General features: G+C 45.4%; 4 protein-coding genes across 5 annotated transcripts; all 4 read right to left on the reverse strand.

Moving 5' to 3' along the window:
• Positions 1 to 587: 587 nt before the first annotated feature.
• Positions 588 to 4,043, reverse strand: cdc37 (cell division cycle 37 homolog (S. cerevisiae)). Of its 2 annotated transcripts, XM_057034868.1 has the most exons (10): positions 4,029 to 4,043; positions 3,834 to 3,934; positions 3,407 to 3,547; positions 2,303 to 2,599; positions 2,128 to 2,233; positions 1,881 to 1,996; positions 1,685 to 1,807; positions 1,434 to 1,616; positions 839 to 910; positions 588 to 774 (listed from the first exon to the last, which is right to left on the reverse strand). In XM_057034868.1, the coding sequence occupies exons 3-10, from the start codon at positions 3,521 to 3,523 to the stop codon at positions 685 to 687; spliced, it is 1,104 nt and encodes a 367-aa protein (XP_056890848.1). In that variant the 5' UTR covers positions 3,524 to 3,547; positions 3,834 to 3,934; positions 4,029 to 4,043; the 3' UTR covers positions 588 to 684. The 2 variants fall into 2 exon arrangements, with proteins under 2 accessions (XP_056890848.1, XP_056890849.1); XM_057034869.1 differs by lacking the exons at positions 3,834 to 3,934; positions 4,029 to 4,043 and having other exon boundaries at positions 3,361 to 3,665.
• Positions 4,044 to 4,722: 679 nt separating this feature from the next.
• On the reverse strand, positions 4,723 to 7,209 carry LOC130526875 (cell adhesion molecule 3-like). The gene is made up of 5 exons (XM_057034873.1): positions 6,868 to 7,209; positions 5,900 to 6,166; positions 5,489 to 5,815; positions 5,144 to 5,401; positions 4,723 to 5,023 (listed from the first exon to the last, which is right to left on the reverse strand). Exons 1-5 carry the CDS (start codon positions 6,923 to 6,925, stop codon positions 4,845 to 4,847), a joined length of 1,089 nt encoding a protein of 362 aa, XP_056890853.1. The 5' UTR covers positions 6,926 to 7,209; the 3' UTR covers positions 4,723 to 4,844.
• Positions 7,210 to 7,818: 609 nt separating this feature from the next.
• Positions 7,819 to 10,299, reverse strand: LOC130526848 (general transcription factor 3C polypeptide 1). The gene is made up of 7 exons (XM_057034826.1): positions 10,151 to 10,299; positions 9,714 to 9,853; positions 9,517 to 9,621; positions 9,164 to 9,438; positions 8,531 to 9,006; positions 8,263 to 8,449; positions 7,819 to 8,181 (listed from the first exon to the last, which is right to left on the reverse strand). Exons 1-7 carry the CDS (start codon positions 10,297 to 10,299, stop codon positions 7,975 to 7,977), a joined length of 1,539 nt encoding a protein of 512 aa, XP_056890806.1. The 3' UTR covers positions 7,819 to 7,974.
• Positions 10,300 to 12,607: 2,308 nt separating this feature from the next.
• LOC130526883 (cell adhesion molecule 3-like) lies at positions 12,608 to 15,115 on the reverse strand. The gene is made up of 5 exons (XM_057034882.1): positions 14,745 to 15,115; positions 13,913 to 14,179; positions 13,502 to 13,828; positions 13,157 to 13,414; positions 12,608 to 13,036 (listed from the first exon to the last, which is right to left on the reverse strand). Exons 1-5 carry the CDS (start codon positions 14,800 to 14,802, stop codon positions 12,936 to 12,938), a joined length of 1,011 nt encoding a protein of 336 aa, XP_056890862.1. The 5' UTR covers positions 14,803 to 15,115; the 3' UTR covers positions 12,608 to 12,935.
• Between the last annotated feature and the right edge of the window lie 346 nt (positions 15,116 to 15,461).

A 15,461-nucleotide genomic window follows, 5' to 3' on the forward strand; every position in this document is an offset into this window, starting at 1 on the left:
TTTCAGCACATTGAGATGAATTGGAAATGAATTTTTTTTTCTTTTTTTTTTTTTAACAGAAATCGTTAATATACCCACATTTTACCTTAATGATTCATGTCAGGGATCAGCGGGAATCCCAAAGGGTCTGAAATTGACCGTCACAGTTTAAATGTGTCAACTTAAAAAAAATGAATAGATAATTTCTGGATCTGTCCCAGCAACTCTTAAGAAAGGTTGTGTTTATTTGGGGGGTTTTTTTTAAGGAAAAATTCGAATACGTGCATTTCAGGTCAAATGTATAGTAGGTAACCGTGGTGTTGTGGTTATATTGAGCACATTCTGTCAGCTCGGTTCCTATTTTTGTACCTCTAATACCTGTCACGACATATTCAAAATGCCTGAAAGTTCAAATATAAAAAGGTTTATGTTAATTGTTGAGAGACTAGTTGAGAATGATTCACCAGATGACCGATGCAGGTTTCGCCGGTGTAGTTCAGATTTTCAACCACTGGGTTTCGCTGTCGAATCGAGCCAAACGAGGAAGATCAGTTGGTTTAATGAAACATTTTTGTTGTTTGCTACTGGCCGAACTGATACAGACACACTTAAAGGTCACACATGATTTAATTTGTTGCAAGAATTGAAGTAAAACTAACAAAAATTCATATGCTTATTTTGATATTAGTTAAGGTCTTCCCCACATTAATAATCTTCTTCTCCATTTGTTTCTTCATCTGATTCAGGCACCCATAGTCCGGAGTCGATGCACCTCCTCAGGTGGTACTTTGCTTCCTGTGCACACATAAATAGATGTCACTTTGTGCCAGGATCATTGTCAACAGCTATACAAGCTCACCTCAGGAGACAGTCTGTTCATGACCTCCTGCAGCATCTCAATGTTCTTATCGTCAAAGCTTTTCTGCATTTCCTGTGAAACAATTTACATAAGTGGTCAACTAAAGCAGCCAAGCTGAACCCACGTGAACAGGAAGAGTACTGATGATAACAAAATGTTTATTGATTTAATGTTTGAAGAGAGGAGATGCTCCTACGCCCGTCTCTAATCACAGGACACGGTGGAAGGCTGCATTACCTCGTTACACTGAGGTACTGAAGCTTCGTCTCTTTGTAAATCTATGCACAATATCTTAGACTTGATCCTCACTATTGTGACCAGACATGACTATAAACACCACAGTGTCACAGTCATCTGTGGCCTCCCACACGCCACACGGTGGAAATATAAACCACTTCCTTTCCTTTCCCGTTTCTTTCACGTGGATGATCTCAGACTCTGCTTGTACAGTAACTTGATTGTGATTGTACAGTCCACAATTTCCTGATTAAGCTGCTAAACAACATGCCGCAACCCCCTCACGTCCTCACAGACCTGCAACTGGGGACTGAAGCTCTCTCTAAAACCTCCAAAACCAGCCCACGTGTGCACACACCTTTGGAAGAGATTGGTAGACCTCCACAGGGTCTAAACCCCCTGGACCCAGTCTCTCCTGCCTCTCTTCTTCCTCTAGCTCTTTCATGGCGCTCTCCATTCGGATCCGTGCACAGCCACGCACCCGATCCTTCAGCGACTCCAACTCTCGGTTGAAGGCGTCCTGGTAGGACTGGTCTGCAGTCTGAGGTGGACAGTGAAACCGCGTTACCTTGTGATCTCTACCCAAAGGCTTATCACGCTGTCGCCGACCTTGATCTTTGAGAAGAACTGTCTGAAGCAGCCTCTCGGGTCCACCTTCAGCGTCTCAGCCAGATCCAGGATGAATTTCATGACGATGGCCTGGTGGGCAACCTGCTCCATCAGCGCGTGTTTCTGCAAATGCATGGTGCTTTTTTCAAAGCCGTATATCACGAAAGGCGCGTGATTTGTTCACCTAGACATTCACCTCATCTATCTCAAAGTCGATGCAAACGACAACGAGACAGTTGGCCGTCTCCTCACACACCAGATGCGGGTTGTCTGAGAGATACTTCTGACTGTCGTCCCAGCGGTGCAGCATACCTGGTGCACGCACAAGCACATCAGCCAGTTCTGGTAACTCAAAGACTAGCAACTGAGATGCATCTTCAGTCTTCAGTCTGATTTAACTGGTGATTTTTAGAATAAACTGGCACAACAGTGTAAAAGCCTACCAAAGTGTTTGATTTCTTTTGTGTGTTTCTCCACAAAGGTCTTCTGCTTCTCCATTTTTTGCTCTTCGGTTTCCTTATCTGCAACAGTCGTGATGTTGAGCACACTCTGGAATGAAAGATAACCAGTATGAAGTCCTGCCCCACCCTCACATGCAGGTCACCACCGCGGCCTTGCCTTGCTGAATCCTTCTTTGCTGAGCGTATCAACATTCCAGGGCAGTGTCTTCTCTTCTTGCCTGTACTCTCTGATCAATCTCCCAAAAGACTTTTGATCTTCCTTCAGCTTCTCCACCACAGCCTGGACCTTCTTCAGCTCAGTATCTCGCTCCTCATCCTCCTTTCCATCACTCCGTCTTGCTTCCAGCTGCTTCAGGTGTCTCTCAGCCTCCTCCAGCCTCCTTTTGCACTCTGCAAAGTTGTTCTCCAAGTCGTCTCCTCTCTGCTGAAACTCAGCCATTCTCTCCAACCGGGCCTGTTATTTTTGGTCAACGAGGACAAGCGCAATAGTTTAAATATAAAATTAAATGCCAGACACCGCATATGGTGAAGCAAACTACGACAATGTAGAGGAAAAACTGTTAAAGCAAAGAAAGATCACTTAGCAGTAGGCTGACATTATGTCATTTGACAAAAGTACACCCACTTAAACAGCTGTACGTTAGCACACTCATCTACACGTCTATATATATGATGAAATATTGATGAAAATATAGCAGGAAAGCCCAGGACACTACAGGTCAGGATGGGACCTTCACTTTACTGGTCACGTAACAGCTAAACATCAGCAACTAAGCTCATTACACAGAACCAGAGCCGCACAAACTGAGGTAAACCAAAGCAGCCAATCGATTAAATGTTTCAGTTCATGCTACAGGATAATGGATGAAACCTTTTGTTTAATTTGGTTAAACACCTGCTCACGCTTTCTACACAAATCTTATCACAAAAGGGGTTCCCTTTATTACCATATTCTTATTCCCAAAGGCCAGTGTTTGCTTGTTTTGGTACATTTTTACAGTTGAAATGGCTTTTCTCATTTTCTTTGATTTCGAATCCACCTTTCCTTTACTTTTCGTAATACTGTCATAAAAATCATCCATATAATCTGTTAAGAACAAATGAAGGAGATTCCTGATGGTTTAGGGCGACAAGTTTAACACCAACAGGCTACCATCCTGTAGCGACTCTGGGATTGGAACTTCTATAGGGTCGCCTCTAGAAGGTTAAACTAACCGGGTACAGGACTCCAGACTTCACGGATACAAGTTTCAGTGCTGACCCGGTGTCTCATTCTGAACAAACTCGACGTGTCGACGAACGGGCTGGTCACGTCTTCATCGTCCGACACGTATATGTGATCCCAGACGCTGTAATCGATGCCCGCTGCGCCGCTCATCTTCTCGTCTTCTGTTGGGAAGAGCTGAAACAACACAGTTCCAATAATCAAGACAGTTAAGAGTTTTCAAAATCCCCTTAGTGGACGAAGCCGTTTAGAGAAATCCCCGAGCTGTCATCAGACGCACCCGGAAGTAAACAGACCTACGTCATCATCAAGCGCGATTTGTAGTTCTCTGCGTAATCAAATGATAAATACAGTATCTCCGCATTGTGTTGTGTGAAAGATTGATTCCAGTATTTACGTAATACACTTAGCACGGGAGCCAAGAAGGTGCTGCAAGGTAACAAGAGCTGTGCTCCACAACTACCTGAAGCAGCACTGCTGGAAGCTCGGGGTCAAGCAGATGTGGCCGAAGCAGGGAATGACCCTAGAGGATGTGTAGCCGCTTTTCACATTGGAACACTTCAGCTAGACGAGATGCATTCAAATATGGCAAAAATGAGAAAAACACTTATCTATACTATCTTCTCTCAGGGATGTTAAAGCAGAAGTCCACGCTCACTGTGAACTGCAGGCTCTTTTGCCCTGTTCAGATTAATTTCCCCTGGAAAAAACAACAAATAAAGTCATTTTCATCCTATGGAGGATATGTGTCAAAGATTGACACAGTCAGTGTACTATATTTACTAAAGGAAGTAATCTGTTGACTTTCTTTGGTACATTTTCTATTTACGCTAAGGTCCTCATCTGAACAATCCAAATGGTCATCATCCTGAGGTTGCTGGTGTTCAATAATTCCAGACAGCAAACCACAAATAAAACTCAAGACTAATGAATTGAGTGCCTTGCTGTCTGGGATTATTGAATTATTTTTCTTTTTTAAAGCCGGTTTAAAGTTCTTCGACCGAGCCTAAAGACAGAAAACATCCAACATGAGTGATGTCACAGCAATATGAACATGATAAATGTGGAATGCAGACAGGAATGTAGACATCTCACCTGAGGTCGCCATACTGTTTTCGTGGTTACATTTTCATTTGCACTGAATCCCTAAAGCTCTGTGTTGGAAACTGGCCCCATAACTATTACACACTTAGCTCCATCATAGTGTATTGACAAATAGTTTTAATTCATTCACAGCATAAAGTATACTTTGGTAAATGCTTGTGTTTCATCGCTCTGTGACCTAACTCTTCACTGGAATACAAAATTGTAAAACAGACCAACAAATACACATGATAACAATCCTTCTTTTCCCATTTCTCTTCAGTATTGAGAGATTATTGGATAGTTGGTAAAATTTTCAGTGAATTGTCCTTTTCTAGCATTTGTACCATCACGTAGAAGAAGGCACGTGAGGTGTGCGCGTGTTTGCAGGCTATGCAGACTTGGGCACAGGAGGGTGTTCTGTGCGAAGATGGTTAGACTGCACTGGGCTGTAACTCCCTGTTCGTTTGTGTTTGTAGTAGATGTTGTAGATGACCAGGCCAACAATGATGATGAGAACAATGGCTGCTATCAGCGCGCCTATGATATATCCGATGTACCAGTAGTTTCCTATACAGGGTCAGGGTGGGAAAAAGAAGAAGAAATCACTTTAGACAAATCAGCTTCTGCGTTTGCTCCTCATTAGCAAACGTCTACTCAACGCTAGATGGCAGACTCGGTAGAGCTCACCTTTGACGTGCACGCTAAAGTTGACGGTGACCGTCCCCATGATGTTGCTGGCAGTGCAGTTGTACTGCCCCTCATTCCCAAAGGTCACAGATTTTATGCTGTAAACACTGGTGTTAGAGAAGATATTTGCACTGGTTGGGTGCGTCCACACGTATGAAGGAGTGGGCTTTCCCACAGCCGAGCAGTTCAGCTCCAATTGTTCTCCCTCTGTGACGGTAATCACAACTGGATCCAATGGCGATAAGAGCCGGGGCTCATCTGGATCAGGAGGTGGGGAAATAACACGTCTAGTGATCAATACTGTAAATAGAAATGGTGGAAAGTAGCCAAAACAGCAATACTCACAGTATACGGTAGCGTAGAGTTTTTGTGAAGACACTGTTAGAGGAACCTCTTGCACATCAAGGTTCAGCCGGGCGTCGCACCAGTATTGGGCTCCATCATCTTCTTTGCTGGCGGTGATGTTGAGGATGGAGGTTTTAGTCACTGGTTTCGGCTCTCGGCTGCTGTTAAAGTACATCTGAGCCAGTGCCTCCGGTCCTTTGTAGAAGGTCACGATCAGGTGTTTGAGGGGAGCAATGTTCTTGACGAGACACTCCAGAAGATAACTTTCACCCTCCAACAACAGCTCACTGCCATGGCCAAAGCTGACCAACACTCTATCTGGAGGCTCTGCGGAAATAAAACGACCATGCTGACTGCAAATGCTGGAAGATGCACCGGGGGCAGTATTTGTTCCGCAGAAAGGTGACTTACTGTAGAGAGTTATGCCTAATGTCTTAGAACATTGACGGCCATCCTTATGGTTATAGTAACATAAAAGTGACGTGTCCCATTCAGTCAGGCTGTTGACCTTCCAAACGATACTGGTTCCATTTATTTCTTTGCTGCCGATGGCATGTTCCAAACCAAAGACGGTGCCAAGGCAATCCTTCTCACACACGGAGCAGTTGGCCGTGGCTGAAGCGCCAAACTTCACTACCAGCGAGGGTGGCGTGAACACAGGGGCATCCACACACTGTTCTGTACCCGTCAGGAAAACATCAGAAAACAGACTGTAAGCTGCTTATCTGAACTTCACCCCAAGTTATCAAGTGTGTACCTGTGTGTATTTGTGTTCTTTACGTTTCTAATAATATTTCTAATATGATCATTTAAGTTTTCATGATTTTTGTATCGGTGAGCCTCTGTCCTATCAACAAATCACTCGATCTTTATTTATATAGCCTCTGTTACAATCAAAATTGTCTCCCAGGGCCTGACCCCCAACAAGCAACAGTGGCAAGGAAAAAACTCCCCTTTAACAGGAAGAACCCTTGAGCAGGACCAGGATCATGGGACCCTCCTGCTGATGGCGACTGGGTAGAGAGACAGGAGAAGTGGAGGACAGGTAGAAGAGAGAATAGGCAGAGGTCATGCAGGTACATTAATGTAAAATTAAACTCTACAACTCTTCCACAGCAAATATGCTGAAAGGAAGATTCTCTTCATTGGTCTATTTTTGCCCGTGTTTAAAATGAAAATCGAAAGAGCCATGAACGCACCGCGATTCGCGTGGTCTCCGTTCTCAACTCAAATATAAAATATCGGAAAGTTTTCTAAAACCAACGATTCAAACAAAGAAACAATAAATAGAATGCGTAGGCCAAGGAGACTCTATCTGAACACGTGCGACAGTAACACGAATGACTGAACCTGACATTATTAAAGGTCGTAGATCTTACCCGAGAAGTGGATCAAAAAGTCCATCAAAGCAACGAGCAGCAAAGTGGACAAAAACATGACTTCCAATGTAAAAGGCTCAGCGAGCGACTTAAGGTCGAAAATTGAAGTCCGAAAGCAGAATAGAGGGTGTAAATGTTCTCAGATGGGGGCAGGACGTGAGCTTAAAGAAACTGAAAGTAACGGAAGAGGCAAGAAATACCGGTGCTATCACGACTGGGTTGACTTGTATTTGACCTGGAGTGACGCTAAATCGGCGCACGTACAATAGAAAATTCGCAATCTATAGAAAATAGCCCACACTCGGGTTTGTGTTCCTTTTATAGTGAGCTAAGCGGTTGCCCTTTTTGAATCTTGGTGAAAGGAGTCCGGAAGCTGCCTTCCTTTATCTGTTTCCTGGAAGCTTTTTTTAAAAAATATATCGGCTGTGGTTTGATTTTTTCCATCCGTGCCTCTCATGCCAACAGATTTTAAAAAGCGTCGCCCCCTTTTTCATGTTCTGCTTCCGGTGATACGCCTTTTTATTGCTGTGAGCAGATCCAAGATACTGTACTAGGCCCATTAACCATTCATTTATTGCGAACAACTTTCAGAGCTGTTTTAATTCAGTCTGGAAAAACTAATGAGGAAACAGTCTGACACAGACTTTCCAAAACTGCCAAATAACAGAAGTAAAACCGAAGTTTCTGTATGATGACGTTCACAAAGAGGAAGTTGACCCCATGTACCCTCCAGCTCTTTACTTTTGAATTTCCTCAAGTTTTAAGTATCTCTGTGTTAGATGTATATGGTGGCGGAGCCCAGGGAACCACGTCATCTGCGAAGGCCACACACCCCATTAAACACCCCCACATCCATTTGTCAAGCTTCACAATCAAGATCCGGAACAAGGGCCAAAATCCCGGGAGGGTTCAACGGCAAAAACATTGTTCTCTTAATAAAACCAACAATCATTACACTCACGACACAACAGGACGAGATTTTATTATGTTGCACTTTAATCTGCAATCTTGAATTTTTACATACAAAAATACATTTAAGAAAAATAATAAATAAAGCAAAAAGGGTTTGCCACAACAGTCTGACAGTGCTGAGCTGGTCTCTAAAGTTTAACCGAGGCAGTAGTTCCAGTGGCGTTCGTATGGTAACACCTGGGCGAGTCGCAGGCTGCAGGTGAGCGTGGGTTCGTAGTAGACGGCGTCCAATTCCTCCATACCCGGCCTCGCCTCAGCGGAGCTGGCGGGGCAGGAGAACAGGGAAGGTTTGGCTGATTTGACCAGAGTTTTCTTCACCACGCAGTCCATGTCTATGAGAGCCTGCGGGGGAGACGAGGGCATTCAAACGAGCCGAACTAATAATCTGGCTTCGACTTCGCCCGAGGGAGAGCCTGCACTTACCTCCACCAGGTCCAGCAGTGCCATCGGCTGCAGCACAGTTTTGTAATGTTCCACCAACATGTGGTGTGTGATTCCGGGGCGGGACATGATGTGGCAGAGGACGCCCTCCAGCATGCCCTTGCACACTGGTCGGTTCAAGTTGCTGTCCACCATCCGCCACGGACGGCTGACGAAGCTCCAGATCTTCCTGTTGATGGAGGAAAGAGAAGGCGTGAAGAGTTGATCAACAGTAAATTACAGTTGGAAAACGATGACTCAGTGTGCTCACTCATCATCGACGTCAGACGATGCTGCTGTCGGCAAGTGTTCCTCTTCATCTCCGACTGCAGGCTCACTCTTTTCTTGTTCTTCCTCAGCTTCCATCTTCTTTTCACCTGCAATGTCTTCAGGCTGCACCTGCTGTCCTGCCTCCACATTCATCAGTTTGCCTCCATCTTTGCCTTCTTCATCCCCCAGCTCTTCCTCATGCGTCCTCTTTTCGGCGGCTTCTCCAGGTGGCTTCGTTGCATGCTCAGCCTCTCCTGCGTCCACCGTTGATCTTTTTGCGGGACATTCCGTCTCCCGCAGGGCGTCTCGTCTGCTCCTCTTGCGCACGTTGGACTGGGTCTTCGGTTCGTCACGGGTGGGAAGGGCAGTGGCCCATTTGGTTTGTAAAGTGAGTAACCACGGGTCGGCGTGCTGCGTGAGCACCCAACGCATGGCCAGACACCCAACTTGAACCACCTGTCCTTCTTCTCGCAAATCCTGGATCAGGAATTACAAAACACACGGAGTACAAACGAGGTATTAATTGATTAATCCCCAAACATCAACAACTAACTAGTTTAAAGTTGTGCTGCTATGGCACCGCACTGAATTCATGCTGAAATGATCCATTTCTAGCAGGCAGTAAACGGGACACCTTCATATACTGCAGCAGGTTTCTGGTGCGCCCAGACCGCGGGTCCTCTAGCAGGGCGTGGGTCTTGCAGAGGTCGTGCAGGTCCAAGCCAGCCTCACCAGCTGCGTCCAAGTTCCTCTGGAGCCGAGCACATGCTTCTACATCCTGCGGCGTGTATCCTCTTTGAATCAAGCGACTCTCGCATTCCAAGGCGCTGGACGGAGGGGAGGGGTAAGTGAAGGTGAGGCTAGGCGGCAGCATGTCAGGGCCGCATTTGTTCAAATCCAGCAGAGCATCTGGGGGACAAAAGGGGAGAAAGTCTACGAGTTTCTGCAGCATTGACCGCATCGGAGTATGACCCGATTAATATTTACCATCTCTTGGTAACAGATGATGAGCAGGCGTGTTGCGCAGTTGCAGCCTTATGATGCAAGACTCGACCACGATGCTGTCCACGGTGTGGAGGTCACGTCGTTTCACTGAGAATAATAAGATACACCTAATAAATAATAAATCCATGATTTAAAACAACTTTTTACACAATCCTATTATTAAATAAAAGCCACTCTACCGATGCCAGGGTTACAGTATCCACGTATCATCAGGTACTTGGTGTGTGATGCTTGGTGTGCCTTCACTACCATTTGTTTTCTTTCACCCTCTTCATTTTCCTCATCATCATCATCTTCGTCATCATCCAGTGCTGCCATACTGAAAAATAAGAAAACTTTAGACTTTAAAATAAATTAAACTAGTTGTCATTTTACTGAGTATTTGTCTCTACGTTCACAAATGCTTTGCGCGAAACTACGCCCTCTTGTGGTAAAACCAAATACGGACGCTTTGAAGAAGCGGTGACTTAAGAGGTAATTTAACTACTGTCTGTACGTTTTGAAAGGGCTGCAAAGCGTAAATATCTCCTTGAATGTAATAAAGCACAAGGCAGTGTTAGAACCATGTCAAACAGCTAGAGGCATTTGGTTTATATGGAACATGATTTCTTCTCACCTCTTCACAGTGTCATTGTCCACCAGGTTGCTGTCCACCACCACAATGTGTTTCGGTATGGATATGTGGACATTCAGCATTCCCAGGGAAATCAGAGTGAGAGAGGTCATGCACACACCCCCTGGAGAATCCAGAGAAAAAACCATCATGTCCGACACGTCTGGAGCCTCTTCTGAGGCAGCTTTGGGCAGACGATCATCTCCAGACTCTGTGGCGAGAAGAACCTCAGCAGAGTCTGAAGTTAGACGTCCCTCTGGATTCTTCTCTTCTCCTTTTTCTTTCTCTTCTTCCACAGTGGACTCCTCATCTCCGGCCCATCTCTTGCTCCATCATCCTCACTACTGACATTTTGTTTTTTGCTTTTTCCAGATTCTTTAGTCATTCCAGTAGTTTCCTCAACGTTCTCCAGCCTGTTCAGAGTTTCATTGTAGAACTCAATGGTCAGCTTTCTGTCGTCCGTCTTGCTGTTTCTCAGAGTCTTCAGGAAGCGGAAGGAATCGGTGAAGAGGGAATGAGGAAAGCGGGTTGAAAAAGACCTGTCAACACATTACAAGTGCCTCAATTTTCAGCAACTGCCGCAACCACTTCAAACACACATCGACCCTCTCTGGGAGTCCCTGGTGTGGCATGTGACGTACTGGGTGAATTTGGGCAGAGAAGATGATGGAGAGGCATGATTGAAGTCTCCAGAGATGAGGAGGAGGGCGTCAGGGTGCTGTGTCTGCAGCCTGCATCAGCGTTAGCAGAGGGGGGGATGTACACAACCACCGCGAGGGCATGTGTGAACTCCCTCGGCAGGTAGTGAGGCCTCATGCTAACGGCTAACAGTTCGATGTCCTTACAGCAGTGCTGCTCCTTGATAGTGATGTGCCCAGAGTTACACCATCTATCGTTCACAAACACTGCCAGTCCTCCTCCCTTCCTCTTACCACTCTCCCTGCTTCTGTCTGCCCGTAAAAGAGTAAATCCTTCAAGTTGTGCGGCCGTGTCCGGAGTTAGCGCGGTTAGCCAGGTCTCCGTAAACAGCAGCAGGCTGCTCTCCCGGTACTCCCGCTGATGCCGGGTCAGCGCCGCCAGCTCGTCCATCTTGTTGGGGAGAGATCTGACGTTCCCCATGATGATGGAGGACAGGACGGGCCGATAGCGTCTCCTCCTGGCACGGCGCTCGACCCCGGCGCGGCATCCCCGTTTCCTTCTCCTCAGCTCGGGGGGCACATCGGGTCGCTGCCTGGGCAGCGCCGCAGAGCTCCGCAGGGCGAACTGCTGATCCCTGCTGTAAACAAGCGAAAAGTGGAAAAAATGAGTAGAGCCACCAGTGCAAACTCCATGAGTCTTACATACATGATGAGGGTAAATGAAACAAACCGAACGCACCAAAAACAAACTTACTACTGGTACTTTTCTTCTCGAAGTCTTCATTGAAAGAACACGCGGATTAGCAGTTACATACGGGAGGTATCGCGATCCAACAATTTGGTGACCCCGACGTGATGAAGACAGAGAAGTCATCTGAGGCAAAGAATTAAACAACGGTCACTTCGGAGGACAACTGACGACAAAGGGATCCCTAATAAAAAGGTAAGCAGACGCCTGTTTAATCAAAGCTCTGCATATTGGCAATTTCCAAAAGTTTGTCGTCACTGTCAATTGAAGTGTCCCAGTTATAAATTCCAGATACAAATATAGAAAATATTGAAACGACTGCAGGAATTACGGTTAGAGTCCGTAAATAAGAACGGTTAGAGTCCGTTAGTAAGTACGGTTAGAGTCCGTAAATAAGAATGGTTAGAGTCCGTTAGTAAATACGGTTAGAGTCCGTAAATAAGAACGGTTAGAGTCCGTTAGTAAATACGGTTAGAGTCCGTAAATAAGAACGGTTAGAGTCCGTAAGTACGGTTAGAGTCCGTAAATAAGAACGGTTAGAGTCCGTAAGTACGGTTAGAGTAAACCGGAACTAGTACAGTGCTGTATTGCTGTATACACAGCACTGTATATGAAAAAGATTTGGGTTGGGACTCGGAGCGCAGTTGACGGGACGGACACTCCCGACCCCCGAGATTTGTGTTTTTGTGTGGGTTGGAAAAGTGCCAGAGTGAACGTGAATTAAAAGGCTCTTTGTCCTTGGGAATTAACCCCCAGAGTGGAACCGGATCAAAGACGTTTGATCTAGAAGCTTGTTTCAGTGAGGCATTGAGTTGACCGTTGGAGTCATTCACATTCAATCTCACTTGGGAGCATAGTTAAAGATGGAACTGGAATGTGGCAAAATGTGTTGGGATCAGGGAAAATGTTCTCCCTATCCTCGGTCTGTGGAAGAACAGTGGAAGTGGACTCTTGATCTTCTCGAAGTCTTCATTCAAAGAACACGCAGATTAGCAGTTACATACGGGAGGTATTGCGATCCAACACTCTTCACTGGAATACAAAATTGTAAAACAGACCAACAAATACACATGATAACAATTAACCGGCCGATGTAATTCCGGCTTAACCTTTCAGCCACTACACAAAAGCATTTATATAAACATACATGTTGTTACAAGACAGCAGTGACACTAGATACAGTAATCCATCTATCCATCCTTCTTCTCCCATTTCTCTTCAGTATTGAGAGATTATTGGATAGTTGGTAAAATTTTCAGTGAATTGTCCTTTTCTAGCATTTGTACCATCACGTAGAAGAAGGCACGTGAGGTGTGCGCATGTTTGCAGGCTGTGCAGACTTGGGCACAGGAGGGTGTTCTGTGCGAAGATGGTTAGACTGCTCTGGGCTGAAACTCCCTCTTCATTTGCGTTTGCAGTAGATGTTGTAGATGACCAGGCCAACAATGATGATGAGAACAATGGCTGCTATCAGCGGGCCTATGATATATCCGATGTTGTTTCCTATACAGGGTCAGGGTGGGAAAAAGAAGAAGAAATCACTTTAGACAAATCAGCTTCTGCGTTTGCTCCTCATTAGCAAACGTCTACTCAACGCTAGATGGCAGACTCGGTAGAGCTCACCTTTGACGTGCACGCTAAAGTTGACGGTGACCGTCCCCATGATGTTGCTGGCAGTGCAGCTGTACTGCCCCTCATTCCCAAAGGTCACAGATTTTATGCTGTAAACACTGGTGTTAGAGAAGATATTTGCACTGGCTGGATGCGTCCACACGTATGAAGGAGTGGGCTTTCCCACAGCCGAGCAGTTCAGCTCCAATTGTTCTCCCTCTGTGACGGTAATCACAACTGGATCCAATGGCGATAAGAGCCGGGGCTCATCTGGATCAGGAGGTGGGGAAATAACACGTCTAGTGATCAATACTGTAAATAGAAATGGTGGAAAGTAGCCAAAACAGCAATACTCACAGTATACGGTAGCGTAGAGTTTTTGTGAAGACACCGTTAGAGGAACCTCTTGCACATCAAGATTCAGCCGGGCGTCGCACCAGTATTGGGCTCCATCATCTTCTTTGGTGGCGGTGATGTCGAGGATGGAGGTTTTAGTCACTGGTTTCGGCTCTCGGCTGCTGTTAAAGTACATCTGAGCCAGTGCCTCCGGTCCTTTGTAGAAGGTCACGATCAGGTGTTTGAGGGGAGCAATGTTCTCGACGAGACACTCCAGAAGATAACTTTCACCCTCCAACAACAGCTCACTGCCATGGCCAAAGCTGACCAACACTCTATCTGGAGGCTCTGCGGAAATAAAACGACCATGCTGACTGCAAATGCTGGAAGATGTGCCGGTGGCAGTATTTGTTCTGCAGAAAGGTGACTTACTGTAGAGAGTTATGCCTAAAGTCTTAGAACATTGACGGCCATCCTTACGGTTATAGTAACATAAAAGTGACGTGACCCATTCAGTCAGGCTGTTGACCTTCCAAACGATACTGGTTCCACTTATTTCTGAGTTGCCGATGGCATGTTCCAAACCAAAGACGGTGCCAAGGCAATCCTTCTCACACACGGAGCAGCTGGCCGTGGCTGAAGCGCCAAACTTCACTACCAGCGAGGGTGGCGTGAACACAGGGGAATCCACACACTGTTCTGTACCCGTCAGGAAAACATCAGAAAACAGACTGTACAAACAAATCACTCGATCTTTATTTATATAGCCTCTGTTACAATCAAAATTGTCTCCCAGGGCCTGACCCCCAACAAGCAACAGTGGCATGGAAAAACTCCCCTTTAACAGGAAGAACCCTTGAGCAGGACCAGGATCATGGGACCCTCCTGCTGATGGCGACTGGGTAGAGAGACAGGAGAAGTGGAGGACAGGTAGAAGAGAGAATAGGCAGAGGTCATGCAGGTACATTAATGTAAAATTAAACTCTACAACTCTTCCACAGCAAATATGCTGAAAGGAAGCTTCTCTTCATTGGTCTATTTTTGCCCGTGTTTAAAATGAAAATCGAAAGAGCCTTGAACGCACCGCGATTCGCGTGGTCTCCGTTCTCAACTCAAATATAAAATATCGGAAAGTTTTCTAAAACCAACGATTCAAACAAAGAAACAATAAATAGAATGCGTAGGCCAAGGAGACTCTATCTGAACACGTGCGACAGTAGGACGAATGACTGAACCTGACATTATTAAAGGTCGTGGATCTTACCCGAGAAGTGGATCAAAAAGTCCATCAAAGCAACGAGCAGCAAAGTGGACAAAAACATGACTTCCAATGTAAAAGGCTCAGCGAGCGACTTAAGGTCGAAAATTGAAGTCCGAAAGCAGAATAGAGGGTGTAAATGTTCTCAGATGGGGGCAGGACGTGAGCTTAAAGAAACTGAAAGTAACGGAAGAGGCAAGAAATACCGGTGCTATCACGACTGGGTTGACTTGTATTTGACCTGGAGTGACGCTAAATCGGCGCACGTACAATAGAAAATTCGCAATCTATAGAAAATAGCCCACACTCGGGTTTGTGTTCCTTTTATAGTGAGCTAAGCGGTTGCCCTTTTTGAATCTTGGTGAAAGGAGTCCGGAAGCTGCCTTCCTTTATCTGTTTCCTGGAAGCTTTTTAAAAAAAAAAAAAGATCTCTGTGTTAGCTGTATATGGCGCACATTTCAGTGCCGACATGTTGGCATGGTTGTGTTTTCTTCTCTTGTGCAGTTCAATAAAATTCAATATTACAATGATAATTCTGTCATATTTATTTATTTATTTGTTTATTTCCTATTTTTGGTGATTTACGGAGAATTTAAAATTACGTAAATGTGCCAATGACTTAACATTAATCAACCAAATTGGAAACCATGCCAAAACTGTCTTTTTATTTGATTTTATCTTGATTTATTTTATTAGGGGATCGAGGATATGCCCTGGCTCCCT

The sequence above is a fragment of the Takifugu flavidus genome, chromosome 6, assembly GCF_003711565.1.
Source record: "Takifugu flavidus isolate HTHZ2018 chromosome 6, ASM371156v2, whole genome shotgun sequence".
In the NCBI taxonomy this organism is placed as follows: Eukaryota; Metazoa; Chordata; class Actinopteri; order Tetraodontiformes; family Tetraodontidae; genus Takifugu; species Takifugu flavidus.

What these genes read in the sequence shown, in the direction of transcription:
- LOC130526875 (XM_057034873.1), bottom strand. Translation starts at nt 6,925, where the DNA reads ATGTTTTTGTCCACTTTGCTGCTCGTTGCTTTGATGGACTTTTTGATC. An exon ending in CTTTTTGATCCACTTCTCGG is followed by an intron (nt 6,167 to 6,867) that starts GTAAGATCTACG and finishes TGACGGGTACAG; the next exon opens with AACAGTGTGTGGATGCCCCT. An exon ending in ACTCTACGCTACCGTATACT is followed by an intron (nt 5,402 to 5,488) that starts GTGAGTATTGCT and finishes CTCCTGATCCAG; the next exon opens with ATGAGCCCCGGCTCTTATCG.
- LOC130526883 (XM_057034882.1), bottom strand. Translation starts at nt 14,802, where the DNA reads ATGTTTTTGTCCACTTTGCTGCTCGTTGCTTTGATGGACTTTTTGATC. An exon ending in TTTAGGCATAACTCTCTACA is followed by an intron (nt 13,829 to 13,912) that starts GTAAGTCACCTT and finishes TTATTTCCGCAG; the next exon opens with AGCCTCCAGATAGAGTGTTG. An exon ending in CTTTAGCGTGCACGTCAAAG is followed by an intron (nt 13,037 to 13,156) that starts GTGAGCTCTACC and finishes GACCCTGTATAG; the next exon opens with GAAACAACATCGGATATATC.
- cdc37 (XM_057034868.1), bottom strand. Translation starts at nt 3,523, where the DNA reads ATGAGCGGCGCAGCGGGCATCGATTACAGCGTCTGGGATCACATATAC. An exon ending in GCAAAGAAGGATTCAGCAAG is followed by an intron (nt 2,234 to 2,302) that starts GCAAGGCCGCGG and finishes CTTTCATTCCAG; the next exon opens with AGTGTGCTCAACATCACGAC. An exon ending in AGTTCTTCTCAAAGATCAAG is followed by an intron (nt 1,617 to 1,684) that starts GTCGGCGACAGC and finishes TGTCCACCTCAG; the next exon opens with ACTGCAGACCAGTCCTACCA.
- LOC130526848 (XM_057034826.1), bottom strand. Translation starts at nt 10,299, where the DNA reads ATGATGGTTTTTTCTCTGGATTCTCCAGGGGGTGTGTGCATGACCTCT. An exon ending in ATACTGTAACCCTGGCATCG is followed by an intron (nt 9,622 to 9,713) that starts GTAGAGTGGCTT and finishes TATTATTCTCAG; the next exon opens with TGAAACGACGTGACCTCCAC. An exon ending in TCGTCTGACGTCGATGATGA is followed by an intron (nt 8,450 to 8,530) that starts GTGAGCACACTG and finishes CTCCATCAACAG; the next exon opens with GAAGATCTGGAGCTTCGTCA.